The sequence below is a fragment of the Hydra vulgaris genome, chromosome 12 (genome assembly GCF_038396675.1).
Source record: "Hydra vulgaris chromosome 12, alternate assembly HydraT2T_AEP".
NCBI lineage: Eukaryota > Metazoa > Cnidaria > Hydrozoa > Anthoathecata > Hydridae > Hydra > Hydra vulgaris.
This window is the reverse complement of record NC_088931.1, coordinates 7900633-7922500: the sequence shown is the minus strand read 5'-3', so window position 1 is coordinate 7922500 and position 21868 is coordinate 7900633. Positions and strand designations below refer to the sequence as shown.

Below are 21868 nucleotides of genomic sequence, written 5' to 3'. Positions count from 1 at the left end.
ACAAGTTTTCTTACTTCTACTTCTGTCATTTTCTTCTTTTCTGCTACCTATCTATATGCTGATATCCATATCACTTTAATTTTCTCTTTTTCAAATCTCTATCTAAGATTATAGCTCCTTTTCTTGTCTTGTTAGAGTCATACCACACATCCATTTGATCATCATCTTTTCTTTCGACAAAATACAACACCATATAAATACTGAAGTTTGCATAAATATTTGCCATAAATGTTTGCTCTATTGTGGGCCACAGGCTATATAGTAGCTATGTAGTACCTATATAGTAGGTATTGTAGTAGCATGCTGTATAATAGCTATATATTGGGTGAGTAGCCAGGGGACTATGTAGTAGCTATGTAATCAACATTCCTGATTGTTTTTTATGGATTGACCAGCTGGTAGTATGAAAATGTTTAAATTGAATTTTTTAAATTTATATTTGATAGCTGAAACCACCAGTATAAGTGTTTAATCTATTACAGCCACATGGAGTGGAAATTCGTTATTCCCAAACATGTCTTAAATGCAATTTATAGTTTGTTTACAACAACTTTCCATTATATGTTTGCAACAACATTTAGTAGGAAAGTCATTTTTTTTGGCGGCAACTTTAGGTAAATATTGCCTGTTACGAAAAAAAGGCTGAAGTTATAGTAGCATGTAGAAAATGTTCATTACATAGGCAATAGTTGCAAAATTCTGCATAAACTGAAAAATGAGAGTGCATGATGGCTAAGGAGAGTTTTAACAATGGCTTTTTAATTTAATCAGCATCTCAATTTAACTAGCACCTAAAAAATACTTTTTTAAGTGCTGATTAAATTGAGATGGATAACTCTAATAGAAGAAATAATTTTACTTTTCAGTTTTTGAACAACTTTTACAGGTATGCCACTTCATTGTTTAAAATTTGAAATTGCTTGTGTAATTATGTTATTTAGAAATTTATTAAAACTTGGCTATACAATGATACTCTAATGAAAGTTTTTGCTCTTCAAAATAACTTTATTGATGCTGAGGTTTTAACAATTATTTCTGGTGATAAACAGGTATTTGTTTATAGAGTTCAGTTGACTCTATCAGATTCTAATTTTGTTTTGAAAAGTTGCCAGGTCAAATGTTTGATGGAGTTAGTGTATATAAAAAAAAATTGTGTTTTTCTCATTGTCAACTTTATGTTGCATGATCAAGAACAAGAGCTTTTGAAAGTTTCTTTTTCAAAATTAATAAACATCTCATTCAAGGATTGATAGGCAAAAAATGTTGCACAAATAATGTTATGTTTTTAAATGTTCTTAAATTATTAATTTGATTTTTCATTTTGAAAATTTATAGTTCCCAAGTTGTATTTTTATGACTTATGTATTTAGTTATTAATTGTACTTTTTATTTATCATTTATATTTTTTATTTATTTGAACATTATTCTATTGCATTATTTTACCAAGTTAGTATGAAACTCATAAATGGCATAATTTTCATAAGTACTAATATTGTTCCAAAAATTGAATATAAAATTCCAAAAGTTGGATTTACAAAATGACATAACTTTTGAATAATTTTATTTTCAAATATACATAATTTATTAATGAGTATTGTTTTACCATTTAACACATCATTTTTTACAACAAAAAAAATTAATAAAGTTAATTTCGTTACTGGAAACCAAATTTCTGTTCGTTTGCCTGATGTTATAACTGATTTTGAAAAGGTATAATTTTATAATCCATAAACAATTGTGTAGAATTAGAGTTAGGCAGTGAAACTAGCCAAGCAAGTGTTGTGACTTGCAGTCACAACAATTGCGCTTGCAGTGTGCAGTGTGTGTAGAGTCTCGCTTTTAAACTAGCCAAGCAAGTGACTTGCAGTGTCACTTGTAGAGATAGACTGTTATGCTAGCTGGCAATTATTAATAACTAAAATTTTATTTAAAAAAAATGTCAAATAGTGTAGAGCAAGATTGACACTATGCCAGCCATGCGATTTATTAAGTAGAGATGTGACAGCATTTATTCCCAAGAGGTTTATGTAATTGTAGTGATGTTATTGTTCTAATATTTTGTGTTGATAGGTTTACCTTTCCGTTGGTGTCTATTGTTAAAAAGTTAGTTTAATTACTCTACCAAATTGCTATTAATGATAAAAGGCAAGACAGCATTTGGTATTACCATAATAAAATTTGTTTAAATCAGTAAATCGTTAGTGTTTTTTGTATTGAATAAGATTTTATAGTTAGCCTTTTTAGTAAAGATTGTTCCCATTGCAGAGTGATATTATAATAAAGTAATTTTTGTCAATATGATCATGTTATTATTTTAGTGCATGTTTAATTATTGTTTCTATGTGTAGAATTTTATAAACATTCCAAGTTATTATAACAGTGTTGTGTTTTTAGTTATTTTTTTTTTTTAACTTATTACAAAAATACATATATTTTATTTTGCTATATATTTAACTTTATATCATTTATATATTTTAAATAAATTTGTTTTTAAGATATATAAATTTCTGTTTTTATGGACTCTTAAAAAAGTTTTCCGTAAACACAAGTTGAAATATATTCTTTTAAAGATATATTATTTTTTAACCTTTTTTTATGCTATGTGCACATGTAAAACTCAAGCAGTGCAAGAGAAAATGGTAAATATAAATCTCTAATGAGGCTAAGATTATTACTTTCTACAATTTTCTGTAACTTATTAAAAACAAATGAAGAATATGTAGTATGTATTACGGGTCCGAACTTTCTAGTCTAAATAAATAGCAAAAATAGTATACATAATATATATATGTTTATATCCATATATATATATATATGTTTATATCCATATATATATATTATGTATGCATAAATGCGCCATAACCTGCTCCAAGCAGGTATGTAAGCTTTTATTCCTTCTTGTCGGTTTTAAATCAAACCTTATTCTACTCCACATTTTTCACCTACTTTGCAGTTGCTATATTAAACCATAATCATTTTTTTTTATCTTTATTACAAGAACATCTCTTTTAAGTACAAATTTCTTTTTATTATTCCAAGAAGTCAATGTAAAAAAGGTCCTGTCTGATGTTAAGCTCTTATTCTCAGTTTACTAAATCTTGTATTTTATCTTATAGACTTTCATAGACTTTTTGAAAATCTTTGATAGTATCAAGGGTTGAATTAAGCGATTGCGATTTTCAAAATATGGAAAAATATCTCATCTTCAAAATTTTAGTTTATGCAAAACCGTGTACTTTGTTTTTATGGAGCAAATTAGCTTAAATTTGTTAGCAAATAAATTATAAAAACAAAACAATAAACTTATGACTACAAAAGTAATAACACTATAATAGTTATTACTTTTGTAATGCAACTTTTATATTTTTTTCTTTGTTTAAACATCATAAATAATCCCAAATTTTAATTGAAGTAGAAAAGCATCTAGAAAAAATATAGTGGATATTTAAATAATACTCAAAACCTCAGAAACTTAAACAAATACATGCTTTATAAAAAGTGTTATGCATTTTTAAAATATTACTAATGGTCCATAAAAAAATGCATTTTAATTTTATAAGCAACCAATAAAAATTTTTAATTGGTTGATTTTGAAATTTACGCGCGCTTTTATGGACTATTAGTAACATTTTTTGAAATGATAAGCTTTTTATAAAGTACATATAAGTTTAAGTTTCTAAAGTTTTTAATATTATTTGAATATCCTCTCTATTTTTTCTAGATGTTTTTCTACTTCAAGTAAAATTTGGGATTACTTAGGTTGTTTGAACAAAGAATGAATCATAAAAGTTATAAATGCAATAATAAAAGTAAAAAAACTATAATAAAATAAATAAATAACTATAAAGTGTTAGTGACTAAAGTGATATTACTTTTGTAGTCGTAAGTTTATTGTTTTGTTTTTTACAACTTTTTCGCTAATTAACAAATTTAAGTTAATTAGCACCTTAGAAAACAAAGTACATGGTTTTGCGTAAACTAAAATTTTGAAGACCAGATATTTTTCCAGATATAGCAAATTGTGATCGCTTCATTTAACTCTTGAGTGTCATTAACTAAAGTAAGTCTAACTCTAAATCCATCTTTAAACCATGGGTTTGACTTTATTACTTCTCCCCTAAATAAAATATAGTTATTTGCAAAGAACTTTTCCTCTAATTTGATTATTAAGTCTAATCGCCATATTCCTCCTTCTATTCCAGTTAAACAGGTTAACCCCTTGTTAGGCATCCAAATCACTTTGGCTTTCGATGCTTATATCAATTCTCAATTAAACTCCTCTACAACTTGTGATTCACACAACATTTTTATCATAGTCTTACAAAAAGTGTTCTCCAGTTCTCCAGAACTGATCACTTTTCTGTAACAGTTTGGAACTTGCTGCAGCTTGTGGATTTAACTCCGAAAAAACTCAGTTATTTACTGCAAACAACCATTACAATATTGTTGACATTCCTAAATTGACAAATAACAACCTTCTCACTCTCTGACAATGTCTGAAAGCACATTGTAAATGTAGTTAGACCTGCTTTATCTGCTTACCTTGAGCCACCCTACCATCGTCGTAGGGTTGCATCTCTTTTTTTTTTTTTTGCAAATTATAGGTGCTGCTCAAACAAGCTATCATCCAAAATTTTATCAACCAAAATTTATTCTGGTTTGACTTACCATTCGGCAAAGTTGCATCCTTTTACTGTATCTGTCCCTTGATGCTATAACAGTTTCTATTTATCTACTTTTTTCCTTGCACATAAACAAAGCCTCAAAAGTCTTGCCCATCCTCATGTTTTCTTTACTCATACAACTTTTTAAGTTTTCAGTAACCATTTCCATGTTATTTGACCCTACCTTTTGTTTTCTAGTAACTTATAACTTAATAGTAGTTGAAAACAGTTCCTTATAATTTAGGAAGTATTTTGAATAAAAAATTATATATTTTTTATCTCGATTTTTCTTTGTTCTATTCTTTTTATTTACAAAAAAAAATTCATTGTAAACATGTTATAACTTATAACACTGCATTAAAAATATTCATAAAGTGTAAGTTTAAATTTTTTTACCTCAAGGCAAATGAAATCACAAAGTAATAACATTACCGGCACTTTTTTTTGTGATATTTATAAAAAGTAATGTTTGTATAAATAAATTAAATATTAAGATAATTTAATTCATTTATACAAATGTCAAGAAAAGAAAGAAACTAATTTAGTAATTTTAATTAATTAATTATTATAAATTTAATATCAAAAAAAAAAATTGAAACAAAATAGTGTTCCACAATATTTATATATATATATATATATATATATATATATATATATATATATATATATATATATATATATATATATATATATATATATTTAATTATATATATTTATATATATTTTTATATATATATATATTTATATATATATATTTATATACATATATATATATATTTATATATATATTTATACAAATAAATAAATTAAAAAGTAAGATGAAAAAAAACAACTTTTTTACGGTACTTAAAGTTTCATGCCGTTTGGGGCACTCATTAGCCATATATTTAAATCAAGAAAAATCTGTTCAAAAATACAATTAAAAAGCCGTTACAAAATTAAAAAAAAACAATGGAATGAGTTCTGACGTCTAATAATAATAATAATAACAACAATAATAATAATAGTACTAATAATAATAATATTGAAAAACATCTTTTTTAATTGTCAGTGTCATATTGGGAAAGAAGGAATCTGTTTCTATGTCTACACTTAGAAACAATCTCACTCCTTTTATTCAATAAATTAGTATTTTTATAATATAAAATTTCATATTTTTTGGTGGTAATATGAAATTTTGTGATTATTTCACTTTATATTGATCACTCTCAAATCGAAAAAACTGATTATTATTACATAATTAAAACAACAATATATATTTATATATATATATATATATATATATATATATATATATATATATATATATATATATATATATATATATATTTATATATATATATATATATATATATATATATATATATTTATATATATATATATATATTTATATATATATATATATTTATATATATATATATTTATATATATATATATATTTATATATATATATATATTTATATATATATATATATTTATATATATATATATATTTATATATAAATATTTATATATATATATATATTTATATATAAATATTTATATATATATATATATATATATTTATATATAAATATATATATAAATACATATATTTTTAATATGTATATAAATTTTTTTCCTAGCTCTGGCTATCAACCTCTGCTAAATTTTATAATTTTGGCAGAGCTGTGTTTGTAAAAAGGCTCGATTTTAGCTGGGGCTGGGACCCTGGTCACTTACTATGTGAGCAGGGTATCACTTTCATTACATTTTTAGCAATTCAACTTTTTTTTATATTTTTAAAATATAAAAATATATTGAACACATTTATATGTTAAATATTAATCTTAAGAATCCTTTTTAAAAACATATGTATTAAATTTAATTATCTTTTTTTAAATTGTTTTTAAGATATAGTATTTCTCCAGAAGGCAATAAAACTTTGTTAACATTAAAGCAACACAAAAAAGCTTGTCGATCTGTATTATTTTCAAAAACTGGAGACAGTAAGTGCTTTATTTCAGAAGATTTTTTACAAATTAAAAAATTTTATAATAATCTTTTAATGTTCCTGGGAAGAAAAAAAAGTTGTAAATTAAAATTTGCTGACAAGTTCTATTACAAATTGTTAATTTTTTCTAGAATTTTTCATTAATCTTCTTTTTATTATTATTTAACTATTAAAGATAATCCATAACATCAATTAAATTAATTCACAAAATTGTGTAACAAAAATTTGATTTAAAATAGTATATTATTAATCAGAGATGTAAGTTAAATTAAATTGACAAGAAATCTTTTCATTTATAGAAAAGAATGTTATATTTTTTGGTACAAATTATACAATAGCATATGTATGTCCATAAATATAGGAACTTAGGTATTTTACATATAAGTTCCTATATGTATGTTCATAGATATAGGAACTTATGTATTTTACATAGAAGTTCCTATATGTATGTCCAGGATTATCACAATCACCCGGCTACTGGTATCATGTAACCCAGTACTAACCGTCTCATGTCCTGCTGGCTTGTGAGGGGTTGCTGTTTTAGGCAAAGGCTAGGTAAATTAAACTCTGACTTAAAATTCCTCTGCTCTGGGACTCTTGGTTGAGTAACGGCAAGAGATGGTGTCTCGATAAAAATACTTATTTTTAGCAGATGTTAACTGCATCCAGCTACTGTCTTGTAGAAGGCCTTCTAGGCTAAGACTTTAGGGGTAAGCAGAATAGTTCTGTTGACCAACCCTTTTATCATCTATTAGAGTGATGTAGACATAAATCTGTGTTACATTGTTTTCCTGCCTTGTATAATGAATGCTAAATTTTCCTGATTCTACTCATGTGAATTTTCTTGATTCATGTGACTGAAAGATGCTATTGTGCATTAGATGGATGCGGCAATCAAGTGCTGTTATTCTTAATATATCTAAAGCTTTCAATAAAGTTGGATGGTTTTAATGTCATACTGATCTTCTCTACAGTGTATCTAGGAAAATTGTTGAGATAATTAAATCATTCCTTTCTATCCACCTAATAAAGTCATTGTTTAGGCAATCATTTCTAGTAACTTCTGGAATTCTATCTTTGGTCCTGTTTTCTTTCTTATTTACATTAATGATCTTCCTGACAATATTTCTTAAGTGGCTCTATTTTCCGAAGACTCGACTTTATACCCCTGTCTCAAAAAAAAGTCTTCTCTTTTTGATTGTTTAGAACAGGCAGCTGGTCTTGAATCTGATCTCATTTCTGTAACAAATTGGGGCTTGGAGTGGCTAGTGAAGTTTAACTCCAACAAAACCCAGTTATTTTCTGGCGACAACTATAACAATACTGTTAACATTCCTATATTAATGAATGACAGCCCATTCATTGAGACCTTTTCCTTACATCTTCTTGGATTATCATTTACTTCTAACCTCTCATGAAAACTATCTATACAATTGATTGCAAAGTTATCTTCTTCTAATGTTTCTTATATTTATTGTGGTTGCTATTATTTTATGTTTTTTAGAATGTAGAATTAGCTAAAATAAATTCAAAGTTAAAATTGAGTTTAAATGATATTTTATATTTTAATTTGATTATAAAAAGTTACATAATGTAAATGTTTGAAGTTTTATTTACTAACCAATATAAATATACTTGTTTTTTAAGAAGAAACAAGAAGAAAAAAGAAAGTTGATAAAGTTTCATTAATTTTATTTTATTTTCTTCACTTAACAGACCTGTCTAATGCCTTATGCTTAGGTGAATCATTATTGTAGTTGTAAGATGTACAACTGCTTTTTTAGGCTTCTTTAGATGCTTCACAAAGTTATTATAATTTTTTTAGGATTCTTTAGACGCTTCACAAAATTTTTAAATAATTAAATTTCAATGATATAAGAAACTAATGAATTTGTAAATAAAAATGTAAATATAAAATATTTTGTATTTTGTTAAAGGAGTTATTTTTTAATTATGTTATAATATTTTAAGGTGACCTAATAATTTACTATTTAAAAAAAAGAATTGTTATAGTTATATACAAAAAAATTTATTACTTGCCTATGGTCTAATATCAGGCTTTAAATTAGAATATTACTGTATATACATTCCTCCCTATCTAAGTACACCACAGAGTATATACTCATCCTAATACCAGTAGACCATTCTATTTATTAGGTTTTGTATTACATTTATTTTAATGCTGCAAAGAATGTGTTTAATGTTTTGTTTTTCATCATAAAATGATGAGTTTAACATTTTGTTTTTAGAGTTATATTCATGTTCAAAAGACAAATCTATAAAAGTTACAGATATGAATACAGGAAGTGTTTTACATGATAAACAAAAAGCTCATGAGTAGGTGGTATTTTTTTAAGCTACCAGCTCTCTCCTTCTTTTATTTTATAAGAAAAGAATATTTTTTATTTATCTATTTTGAATATAAATGTACTGGAGACATTAAGTGCTGTATTTCAGAAGATATTTCACAAATTAAAAATTTTTTATAATAATCTTTTAATGTTACTGGGAAGAAAAAAGTGCTTTATTTCAGAAGATTTTTTTCCGAAAAATGAAATTTAAAGTTTTTCATTAAATTTTGATTGTAATAAATATGAATATATATATATATATATATATATATATATATATATATATATATATATATATATATATATATATATATATATATATATATATATATATATATATATATATATATATAGGAACAATGCTGCTTTAGATGTGAGAATTTCAGGGAGATAGTTAATTAAAAAAGGTATAGGACCAAGGATAGAATCTTGAGGAACCACTAAAGTTACAGGAAATGAAAAAGAGTGCTGTCCATTGAGGACAACTTTTATACTACAATTGTCCGGACCACAAATTGTAGAAGAGTTTAAGTAGGAAATCACTTTAGATACAGAAGCTGGAGTGATACAAATGTTAAGCTTTTTGTCTGCTATATCAGGTAGGATGTGATTAATGGAATCAAGAGATAAGATTGATGAAATATTTTTAGCAAACAATTGAACTTTGTCTTTAGGTAAAGTAAAAAAATCTGAACCCTGCAAGAGAGGTGGAATAACAGATTTGCTTTTATTATAGATACTGTTAAAGATTCACCAGAAATTTCTGGAGCCTAATTTTTGAGATAAAATACAAGATTTTGTGACCTGAGAATAGTGGGCTTCGGCGTTAGACAAAACTTTTTTATGATGGTTTTGGAAATAGTAGACAGACCTCTGTTTTCCAAAGATTGTTTTAATAATAGATATGAAAATAATGGTTACAATTTTAAATTGCAGCAGCACAATGAGAGAAAAACATCGGGAAAGATTGTGGCTTAACTTGGGATTGTCGAGAAGGAATAAAAGTTTCCATGCCAGCCTGAATCCAAGAAGTTACATAAGAAGCACATCAGCAGAAAAGCGAAAGATTTCAACTCAAGGGCAATAATGAAGAAAGTCATGGACAGGGTCCTTGTCAGCTTCAAGGTAGTTGTAAGAGGGGCAATGAAAGGGGGATTCTGATGATGAAGGAGAATGAGATAATAGTTTTAGAGAGATCAAACTATGAGCAGAAGCACCTAAGGGTGAATGTGGAGAAACTGAGCACTGACTAGGATCAGAAACAAGGCACTTATTGAGTAGAGAAGGTAAGTGATTCGGATTGTCTGGAAAGTGTGCTAGAAAGTTGACTATTTGTGTAGAGATTGAGAAAGGTAAAAGTTTTGGGCCTTAAAGCCTGCAGAGTCACTGACACTAGAGCCATTCAGTGTGATGAGCATTAACGTCACTAATAACAACGATATTGGCTGAAGGATATAAAGAAAGGGCGTGGTCAATTTGATCAGAAATAAAGTTGAAAAGAGTCCAGTCTTGAGATGAAGGAGAGTGATACAGAACAAAGAGAAAGGTGATACAGAACAAAGAGAAAGGTGATAGAGTGAAGTGGTGCTAAACAAAAGCACATAAAAGAATAGTCTATGGATTTAAACCAAGTTTCCCAACAAACGGGTGATTTATTACAAATGCAAATGCCCAGGCCAAGCATTGGACTATTAAAGGCTTTACAAGCTAAAGGAAGATAACTGTAAACACTAGATCATAAGATGAGCTGAACTTAAATTAGTTCCACAAAAAACAAGTAGGTCTGGTGAACTTTACAAGAGATAAAAATCAACAGTAAAAAATTTAAAAGACCACGAGTATTAGTGAATGATAGATTTAGAGAACTTGGTAATGACTATGTTTTTTCGTGTTTTATAGTTTTTGATACTTTAGTCATTTTTTAAATTGGTTTAAGAACTTGACTCGAAACACAGGTGATATTCAGTACACTATCTAATAGTCCAAACAATTGCCTCATTACTATTAATAAACCCTAAGCCAAGTAACAAGGGCTCCAAATGTGGCCTAGGCAATGCGCCCCAAAAATACAAACAGGGACACTATCCAACCGCAACATGGCACTGTTAGTACTCTGATATTTTTCTGCTGCTGATGGAATCAGCCTCTCTGAGAGCTACCACAGTGTTTGGGAAATCTGATCACCAAACTTAAAATGTTAACTTGTTAAAATTTACCAATAAAAAGTGCAAATTACAAAAACTTGTTCAATCAAGTTAAAAATAATTTTTTTAGGAAAAGTAGTTCAACTTGATTAATAAGTAAATAGTGCTTACTTATCTTAAAGATTCTTACAGAAACTTACATAAAAGTTTGAATAAAACATAAATTAAGTATAATCAAAAAAATTATGATAGTAACATTGAGGTTACGATAACATTGAGTTCACTCCATAATCATAGACAAAAAGAATTTTCAGATCCAACAATAGAAAATTAAAACTTAGTAGTTAAATACGTAGGTTATCTATGAGAATATAAATATGAAGGTTATTTATGAGAATATAAATACGTAGGTCATTTATGAGAATATAAATACGTAGGTTATTTATGAGAATATAAATACAAAGGTTATTTATGAGAATATAAATACGAAGGTTATTTATGAGAATATAAATACGAAGGTTATTTATGAGAATATAAATACGTAGGTCATTTATGAGAATATAAATACGTAGGTTATTTATGAGAATATAAATTCAAAGGTTATTTATGAGAATATAAATACGAAGGTTATTTATGACAATATATTAATGATTGGTTAAAAGAGTTTCTTCCAAAACAGTACTTCTAGAAGTGTGGATTCAAATCTCTTGATTGCCCTACCACTAATCTACTGCAGCAGTTTGTAGCTGTTGTATGAAAATATAGTTTTTATTTCCTTCTCTTCATAATTGATATAAATGTTATTAAATTTTTGTTTAATGGTTAAATTATTATTCATAATTGTTGTTTAATTAAATTTACTTAAGTAATTCAAATATATTGAAGAATGGGATTAAGCAAATTTAACCATTGGTACTATTTTAACGTAGTGGTGACCTATTGGTCCCCTACAAAATATTTATACACAAAGAAGGCAACTTATAAGAGATGGCCAACCTAATTTGTACGCATAATTTAGGATATTGAATTAAAATCATGTTAATTTTTTAAATATGCAATGACAAAAAAAAAAATTTTTTTAATTCTGTACTTTCTGAATTTTTAGACTAAGAAATTTAGATAAAATTTACAAAGGTTTTATAAGTTACTTGATTACTTAAAATTGCTTAACATTTTTAGAAAACCAATCAATTGTATGGAAATTCTTTCAGAAAACTACATGGCTTCTGGTAGCGATGATGGTGTTGTGAAAGTGAGGTTGTTTTTATGAAATTTTCAAAGTTTGCAGTCTATTATATTTATAGTTTTTTAAAGTTGTCTTGTCGAGAATAACTTGATCTACAAAAAATCAAATACAATTTCTTGATACAATTTCTAGAAGTTATATTTTATTGTAAGTTATAAAAATATTTTTGAAGTTATAAAAAACCTTTAACTTAAAAGTATACATTTTTCTGGGTTTTTTTTTCATTAATTATACTATTATGCTATATAGCACGCCCTAGAAGAAATATTTCTTACGAAAAATAAAGTAAACCAGAAACAGATTACATTTTCAAAATCACCCTACCTTGTTCTGTTATACCTAGATTTTGAAAATATTGTGTCGATATCTAAAAAAATAAAAGGGAGTTAAACAAGCTGGTCCAGAATTTTTAGTGTTTAAGATAACTTCCAGAAATGGTACTTTTATAAAATTTTGTAATAATCATACTAATACAAAATAAGAATGTTTAGAAAAAATTGTGACGATCAAAGCCTGGAAACAATATTTAACCTAAAATTTGGGTCCTTGTGTTCCATGTATGGTTTTAATTTAAAAAAAAAGTTTTTTTCATAATATTTAAACTAGGTTAAAATTAATCGACAGATTTAAAATTTCATACAAAAATCTCTTCTTCTTAAAAAGTTATTATTATTTATAGTTTATTATTCCCCAGTTAACTCCAAAAAATAACTTTGAAAGGTCACAACTTTTAAATTGCCTATTTTTTTGGAACGAAATTTAAAATTTGTCAATAAATTTTGATTGTAATAAATATGAAAAAAAAAATTCAAAAATGTTTTAAGGACGTTATGTAGGGGCGTATTCTTAAATTTTTCATATGATCCAATCACTCGGACACAAATAAAAAGAAGATTTTAGTTTTTGTTGTTGAGGTTTTTAGTGATATTTAACATAACAAGTTAATAATAACTGTTTCATATTTTACTAACTTTTTACAATAAATTATATATTCACATATAAAATATATATTTCACAATAAATAATATATATCGTTAATCAGTTAGACTTTTAGAAAAGAAAGTATGATGAGAGTTACATGTAACAATAGATTTATGCAATCTTTTCGAATAATTTTGTGACATTTGGATACCTTGTAACCCTTTTCCCAGAACTGACTAAAATTCAGATGAACAGATTCAGAGTCTTGTTCGCTCCAATAACCTAGACCTTTTGGATAATCCTTGATATCATTTTTTTAAAAATTCTACTGTATGTTTTACTAAAGTGTGTACTTTATGTGCTCCAAGTTTACAGTAGGTTTCTTAATAATCTTTTTTTTTTATTTCGTTGTCGGGTTCTAAAGTCATTGTTAAGCAACTAACTTTAACTTCTCTCAAGCATTTAAATGCCTGTAGTATGAAAGAAAGATGTTCATCATTATCTAGTGAAAAAGACTTGATCAAATCATTCAAAATATCTATATTACAAGAACACTGTCCCTTAAATTCCCCACCATGAAGCCTTGGCCTTTTAAAGCCCAGTTTTTCATTCCACTCCTCTGCTTTAAAACAAAATTCTTTAGATTTTGTATATGAATCAAGACAATTAAAAAGTCTGTTGGTGTTTCCACTGAGAAGGTGTAGCTCCATCCGAGCAAGAACTTTTATAACCTTTATTTTATCTTGTAGATCGATAAGTGGTTGGCCTACACAGTAGATCAACGACTTATTGAACAGTAACTTTGATTTTTAAATTTTATTTCTGTAAGCATTCTTGTAATTATTAGCTGATGATCTAATCATTCTAAGCATTCTATGTTCATCTTAAAATTCAAAATTTTAAAAATCATCTTTGCTAGCTATACACCAAAGGCAAGGATGAGTTGAGGCTGCAGTTTCTATTCCAAAATAAATATTGGTCAACTTCATATTGAAAGCACAAAAATATTTAATACTGTTTAAATTAATAAAATCTATTATTTTCATATTTGCGTTAGATTCTTGCAAATTTTCTACAAGTGCAATAACAATGATTTTGTTAACCCCACCTCTTTGTGTTTTTGTTTACACATGCCTTCGTCATAACTAAATTTTTTTACCTTTTCTTTAGATACCTTGCAACAATCTAAGATATTTAAACAAATTTTCAAAAATCCAGCTCCTCCATCAATGACTCTTAAAATGTACTCACTTGAAATATTTCTTTTTTTGATAACATTTTCCACCAGTCCTAGAATATCTTTGCAATAATATCACCTTTTCTCCCTCATCAAATTTAACAGATCATACGTCAAAGTATTTATTTAAAATGGCATCATCTTCAATCAGTTTGTTTCTTGTATTTTTTTCAAAAGATTTGCGGCTTTTCCAACTTCTTTATATACTTAAAGCTTAAGCCACTTGTGTGTTACTGAGACCACATGCATTTTTAATTTGTTCACTTCACTTGTAGGTATTGGTGAATAAGTAAACAATGCTTTGGAAGAAGTTTTTGATCTTATACTATACTATATTTATATACTATACTATATACTTATATACTATATTTATATACTATACTATATACTTATATGCTATATTTATATACTATGCTATATTTATATACTATGCTATATACTTATATACTATATTTATATACTATACTATATACTAATTATACTAAATATACTAAGTATACTAATTGAAACTCTGCATGTCACAACTTTATTTAAATTGCTTTGTTTTTCAAATTTTTGTTTAAGCGTTTTGGAAAATTGCAATTTGGCACCTCTATTGTCTAAATAAAAATCTACTATATAAAATTTTCTATTGCTTTTGGAATTGTTAAAAATTATTTTAATTTAGTTTTAGTAGCTAAATTTTAATTTAGTTATTAAAAATTTAACTTAATAATATAATTAATTTTTTTTTACCTTTATTTATTTGCTTCATTAGGTTTTCCCTTCTCTCTGTAATACAACAGGTGTGGGCTAATCCTGGCCCAATAACATTTAAACATCTTTTACAAGCTTTATTTAGTCCAGGAGAGGGTAAAACTTTCATGTTGAGTTTTGGCAAAACTGTTGGTTTCTAGTAAGAACAATTTCTTTGATCTCAGAGAAATCAAATGGTTTACATAAAACTGTATTGGTGTTACCTTTTTCCATTTTTACTAAATTAGCTCAACATCTTCCTCAAATTCCATTTGATAAATAGTTATCATTTAAGTTAATATTGTCAATGAAATATTTTGTGTCTTATTTTTTATGTACTTGTTGTTTACATGTCCTTGGGTCCTTAGGGTCCTTTTTTAAACTATCAAAAACAGGTAACTTTGCATTAAGATTAGAATATGCTGTTGTATAATCAGCAAATAAAGCCACTTTATAGTGGTTTAGTGATTGTCAAAAAGATTCTTTATGTAAATAACAAATACTTTAAAGACATGATAAAACTTTATTTACTGTATCCCTGAGGATACAGTAAATTAAAAACAATGTTTTCCATCAAGGAGCAAGACTTAGAAATGGTGGTTAGAAAAAAACATAATAATTGACAAACTTTATGAAGTAGGGTGTTTTAAAAATCATGAAAATGCTAGAAAAATATTTAAATATATATATATATATATATATATATATATATATATATATATATATATATATATATATATATATATATATATATGTATATATATATATATGTATATATATGTATATATATATATATATATATATATATATATATATATATATATATATATATATATATATATATATATATATAGTGGTAATAGTTTATTATTATGTTCTACTAATAATAGAAACTGTAATAGCCTAATATGTTCTACTAATAATAATCTATTATTATTATGTTCTACTAGTAAAGGAAAAGTAAAGTAAAAAGATTTATTAATTGACAAACTTTATGAAGTAATTTAAAAAAATGAAAATGCTAGAAAAATATTTTCCAATCTCTTAAATTAAAAAATAAAATTCTTTTGTTCTAATCAAAAAATTAATTACATATAATAGTATTCGGATTTGTACAAGCTTTTTCAAGTTTGATATTTTGTATTGTGTATGTTAAACATTTATTATAGTGATCAAATAAATTATGAACTAATATGTTTGAATTAAAAAATATGTTACATCATTGTCACATGTTACATCATTGTTTTTAGTTTACATGAAGCCAGCCAGCTATTTAGTGGTTTAAAGTTATTTATGTTTGTTTTAATCGTGTAATTAATGCTACATACAACTGCACCTGTTATTAGTTCCATTATGAAGCTTAGTAACCAAATAAAGTTTTACCACATTTTATCTGAATATTAGTATCAGAAGTCAATAAATACTTAAAAATAATAAAAATATTTATAATTTTTCTGTCCCACTGCAGGATTAGTAACAAAGTAGCATCAAATGCTGCTTTGACTTTAACTGACCGCCAAACTGCAAAAGTTTGCAAAATTTCATCTGTGTTTTTAGTAATAGTTTTAATCATAAGCTTGTGGGTTTCAATCAGTTTCATGCTGGAACTGACTTACTGAAGCCATTGCTGAGAAAGTGTCATGCTGAAACTGACTTGCTAAAGACTTCTTTGAAAGACAGAGACTGCTTTGAAAGACAGAGGTTGATCATTTCCTTCCTCTACAATGCTTTTCTTGTTGCGCTTATAGAAACAAGCAGTCTTTTATTTCTTTGTTAAGTAGAGACATTGAATCATAGTGAGCTATATCAAGTAGATTAGTAAGATTGTCTTTAAAAATCTCTTGGTTTATCAGGTTTTTACTTAACTCATGATTAAGTCTTTTCATTCTCTGCCGCTCGACATGCAGTTTTTGTATATGTTATATGGATCAATGTTTTTGTTGGTACTTTTGCTATTTCCCATAATAAAACTTTTAAACTCTTTTTTTCACCAAGTTTATTATGAAATAACACTTTCAAGGCATCTCCATGAGATAGATGTTTTGTAACTATGAATTTTTCTTCAGTTCCTCCAACTTTAGGCCATTGATCGTTTTTACTTAATGAAAATGTATATATGATTCAATATTATATATATACAATTTTAGAATATGATATACAATTGGTTAATATAAGAGTGATTTTTTATTAATTATTTTTTTTATTAAGTTCATCATCCCAAAACTCTACAGTCACTACAGTCAAGGAGGAGACTTTTTTTAATTTAACCTGAAACTCATAATCTTATACTCTGAAATGAAAAAAACGTTGTTGCTGCACAGAGACATGTTTAATGTAACTTTAGGTTTAACTTTACTGCAGTGTACAGGACAAACAATTCTAATGAGCAGAAAACTTCAAAGTTTATGTGCAGGTTCTAAATATTGTGCTATTTTTCAATGGGAAGTTGGATTGGAGAAAGTTAAATAAATATCTTGAAATTTCCTTGAAATTATTTATATAGATAAAATTACTTTATTGTTAAAAAAAACTTATGGAGAATGAAGAAATAATGGATGCAAAGAGACTAAGGATTCATAAAAAAAGTCACCAAGTTATCATTTTTAGCCTACATCAGCCTATCAATTTTTTTTTAATGTCAAAGTTGACTAGTTTTAGCCTAAAAAAGTTCTACAAGGTAATATTTAATTTTAATATTTTAATAATTAAGTAAATTTCTTTATGATTTAGATTTGGGATGCTCGTACATTTAATGTCATAGCAGAGCATAAAGAGCACAAAGAATATATATCTGATATGACATGTGATAAAGAAGGAAGATTCTTGCTTTGCACAAGGTGATTTATTAACTATTAAAAGAGTTTAATAATGTTCTAATTTTTCAAAATAAAATAAACAAATCCAACTATTTGGCTTTCTGATTTTTAATTTTTTTATATTAGTTTTTAATTTTTTGAAATTTATTTTGTATTTCAATGCAAGTATGAATAGTCTTTGTTTGGTATTATTGTTGATTGTATACTATGTAATGCAGATGACAAATAGCATATAAAGATTTAAAATGAAAGAATTTTTTTTTGCAAATTAAAATTTTGTCAGCCTAGAACCAAGAGGCTGTATGTCCATTTTTTGTGAGGCTGTATGTCCATTGATTGTTGAAAATTTATTGATAATAAACAGAAAAAACATAAAATGTGGACTTACAGCACAGTGTTGAATTACAAATTACATTTACAATATTTAAATTTATAGGTTCATTATAGGTTAATCTATAGGTTATAATCATATAGGTTAAAAAATTAAAAACTTCATTATAGGAAAATATAAATGTTGATGTACATTTTTTTCAATGGCTTGAAATTTAAGTAAAAAAATTCATTATTTTATACCCAAGATAAATTTCAACTGCACAAAAAATGGAGAAAACATCATCTCCAGATTCCATCATGAATAAGCCATAAATTAATTTCGTTTGTTTGAAATTAACAATTACAATAGTAGTGATGTTGTTTAACAAAATTTCAAAAGATTTTTTGTCAAAAGTTTCTTTTCTAAGTATTTTTGATTTTTTTGATTCTTTGATTAGTTTGACAAATGTCAAACTTTGTGGGGGAAGAGTACATATTTTTGAAGAGGGAAAGTAAATGTTTTACAGAAAATATGAATTTATAGTTATATTTTAAAGTTAGTTTTATACTCAAGTTAATACTCAACTCAAGACTTAAAAAACTGTAAATTACACGAATTAAGAAAACATGAAGAAGGAAAAGGATTCTAAAGCCAAGTCTGAGCAATCTACAGATTATTTTAAATTGAAATCACAGATGCCATTTTCCAGACCACAACCACAAATGTCATTTTCCAGTCAGAAGGAAAACAAGATTCAGTTAATTACTTGTTAAATAGTTCTATAGAACTAGGCTGAGACATGTTATCTTGTCCACAAGCTGTAGAAGAGTTTAAGTATGTATTAATTTTAGCAACAAAAGTAGGAGTGATTTTGATGTTTAACAATGGCCTTACCTATTTCTCTGGGGTGGCAGGAAGTATGGCTATCAGTTTCAAAAGAAGAGTTAGTGGAAAAGTTCCTTGAAAATAGTTCTGCTTTTTAGGCTTTCGATACAGTACCTCATCGCAGATTGATACATAAATTAAAAAGGTATGGGGTTACTGGTAAGCTGCTAAAATGGCTTGAAGTTTATCTTAAAGATAAAAGATAACGAATCGTGCAAAGTGAAGCAGTCTCTGAGTGGAGAGTGGATTGCAAGCGGCATGTCACATGGATTGGCCGATTTTGTTTGTAATATTCATTAACGACGTAGCAGCACATTTTGACTGTAACTTGAAACTTTATGCTGATGATACAAAATAAATTAATCAGGTCAAAAACAGATATGATGCTGAGTTATTGCAATTAGATTTAAAACTATAAAGTTAAACTATATATTATATATTATAATAATTTTGAGTCGAAAATATTCCAATTTAATAGAGGTAATAAATGTAAATATAATCCTATAAAAAATAGCTCTGTCTGTTAAAACGTTGCATTATAACCTGATACAAAATTTAATAATCCGCTTCTTTTTTTTTTTTACTTTTTTTTTTTTTTTCTATTTCTAGATGATAGTTATTGATTGCAATTTCGATTATACCATCAAACAGTACCTAAATTAATAAAACTCTATCAGTTTTATTAATTTAGGTTTGTTTTAAATATAAAAACAAGAAAACCTTTTATCACTTTATCAATTCATATAATTTAATTTTTCTTTTTTCTCCCTTTGTTCTTATATATCTTATAATCTTTTTTAAAGAACCATAAAATATATAAATTATTATAATAATAACCTAACAGTTGGACCTGGAATCATAATAATCAATTAGTTGGAGCTGAAATGGTAATAACCTAATAATTGGACCTGGAGTAATAGTAACCTAATAGTTAGACCTGGAATAATTATAACCTAATAGTTGAACCCGGAATAATTATAACCTAATAGTTGGACCCGGAATAATTATAACCTAATAGTTGGACCCAGAATAATTATAACCTAATAGTTGGACCTGAAATTTTTACAACCTAATAGTTAGACCTAGAATAATTGTTTAGATTTTTTCTTTAATTTATTTTAATTAATTTTGTCAGCAAAAGAGACAGTTGCTATGGTAATGAGGATTTTTCTTATGTATCCTAATTAAAATTTATAGCGGAGATGGTGTACTATCTGTCTTCAATACAAGAAAAAAGAAAATAGATGGATTATCTGATCAACAAGACGACGAACTATTATCTGTTAAGATAGCAAAGGTATTTGTTTTAATATTTTTTATTTTACTTTTTGCTTTAACATTTTTAAATGATATACGAATATATTATATAAAAAGATAAAAGTTATATTATATAAAAATATATCGTTTTATAATTATTATAATTAATTATAGTTAATTATTTAATTTAGTGATTTATTTTCAAAATATTTATAAAATGTATTGAAAATATATTTTATAAATATTTCTCACGATTGATTATCTGTAGCATGGTTTAGTGGTTGTTTTAAGTTAGTTATTTCATTTTTAGAATAAACAGAAGGTAGTTTGCGGATCTTCAAGTGGATCTTTGTCTATATTCTCATGGGGGGAATGGGGGGATATTAGTGATCGTGTACCAGATCTTGGTGATGGAATAGACAGTATATGTCTTATAAACGATGATGTCATATGTACTGGTTCAGGTGATGGCGTCATAAGGTAAAAAAGTTACTGGTACAAATTTCTTTGTATTTAAGAGGCATTAAATATATATATATATATATTTTTTTTTTCAGCGCTTTTTATGTTCAGCCTCATCGTGCCGTTGGCATCATTGGTAAACATGGAAGTTTTGGAATTGAAAACCTTAAGTATTCTCCTGATAAGCTATTACTAGGCAGTTCGAGTGAAACTACAATTAAGTTTTGGGACGTCTCACACTTGCAAGAAGAAACGTGTGAACCTATAAAACAAAAAAAAACACAACGAAAGCGAAAGTTAGAAGAGTCATCTAAAAAAGAGAACGATTTTTTTGCCGATTTATAAAATTTTAATAGAAAAAAAAATTTACTATTAATTTAATACTAAAAATTTACTAGTAGTAATTTTTTTTTATGTACAACTTTTTAGTACAATACAACTTTACGGTAAGGATGTACAAATCTATTGTCTGTAAATCTATGATAAAAGGTCACAAATGCCACTAAACAATTGTTTACGCCAAGCAGAAATGGAACAAAAATACGACGTAAAAACTACACAAATTTTGTGGGTTTTTATGGTTGAGCATTTACGATTAAAACGGTAAATAGTAAAAAGCGGTATTAATGACTAAAGAGACTAACTTAAAATGTCATTTATTTATGTTCTTGGTTTATGTTGCAATGTGAACTTTGTGTCAAAAAGCAAGAAGTTTAATACATTGTAAAAGCTCACTAATTTCTTATAACTATACAACAGAAATATTTTTGCGGACTTTTTTGATGTACTTGCCATTAATTTAAAAATTTTCAGCAATCCAAGTTTGCCAAAAAAAATCATTTTT

General features: G+C 26.3%; 1 protein-coding gene across 1 annotated transcript in view; it reads left to right on the top strand.

Annotated features, from left to right (window-relative positions):
- LOC100209691 (WD repeat-containing protein 55) overlaps positions 1 to 21477 on the top strand; it is a 34634-nt gene extending 13157 nt beyond the window's left edge. The window contains exons 3-9 of the mRNA XM_065811417.1: positions 6558 to 6652; positions 8907 to 8994; positions 12332 to 12404; positions 18022 to 18128; positions 20503 to 20602; positions 20873 to 21042; positions 21120 to 21477. Of these exons, the coding sequence (XP_065667489.1) occupies positions 6558 to 6652; positions 8907 to 8994; positions 12332 to 12404; positions 18022 to 18128; positions 20503 to 20602; positions 20873 to 21042; positions 21120 to 21369 (883 nt within the window). The 3' untranslated portion in view covers positions 21370 to 21477. The remainder of the gene's footprint in view (positions 1 to 6557; positions 6653 to 8906; positions 8995 to 12331; positions 12405 to 18021; positions 18129 to 20502; positions 20603 to 20872; positions 21043 to 21119) is intronic.
- The last annotated feature ends 391 nt before the right edge of the window (positions 21478 to 21868 follow it).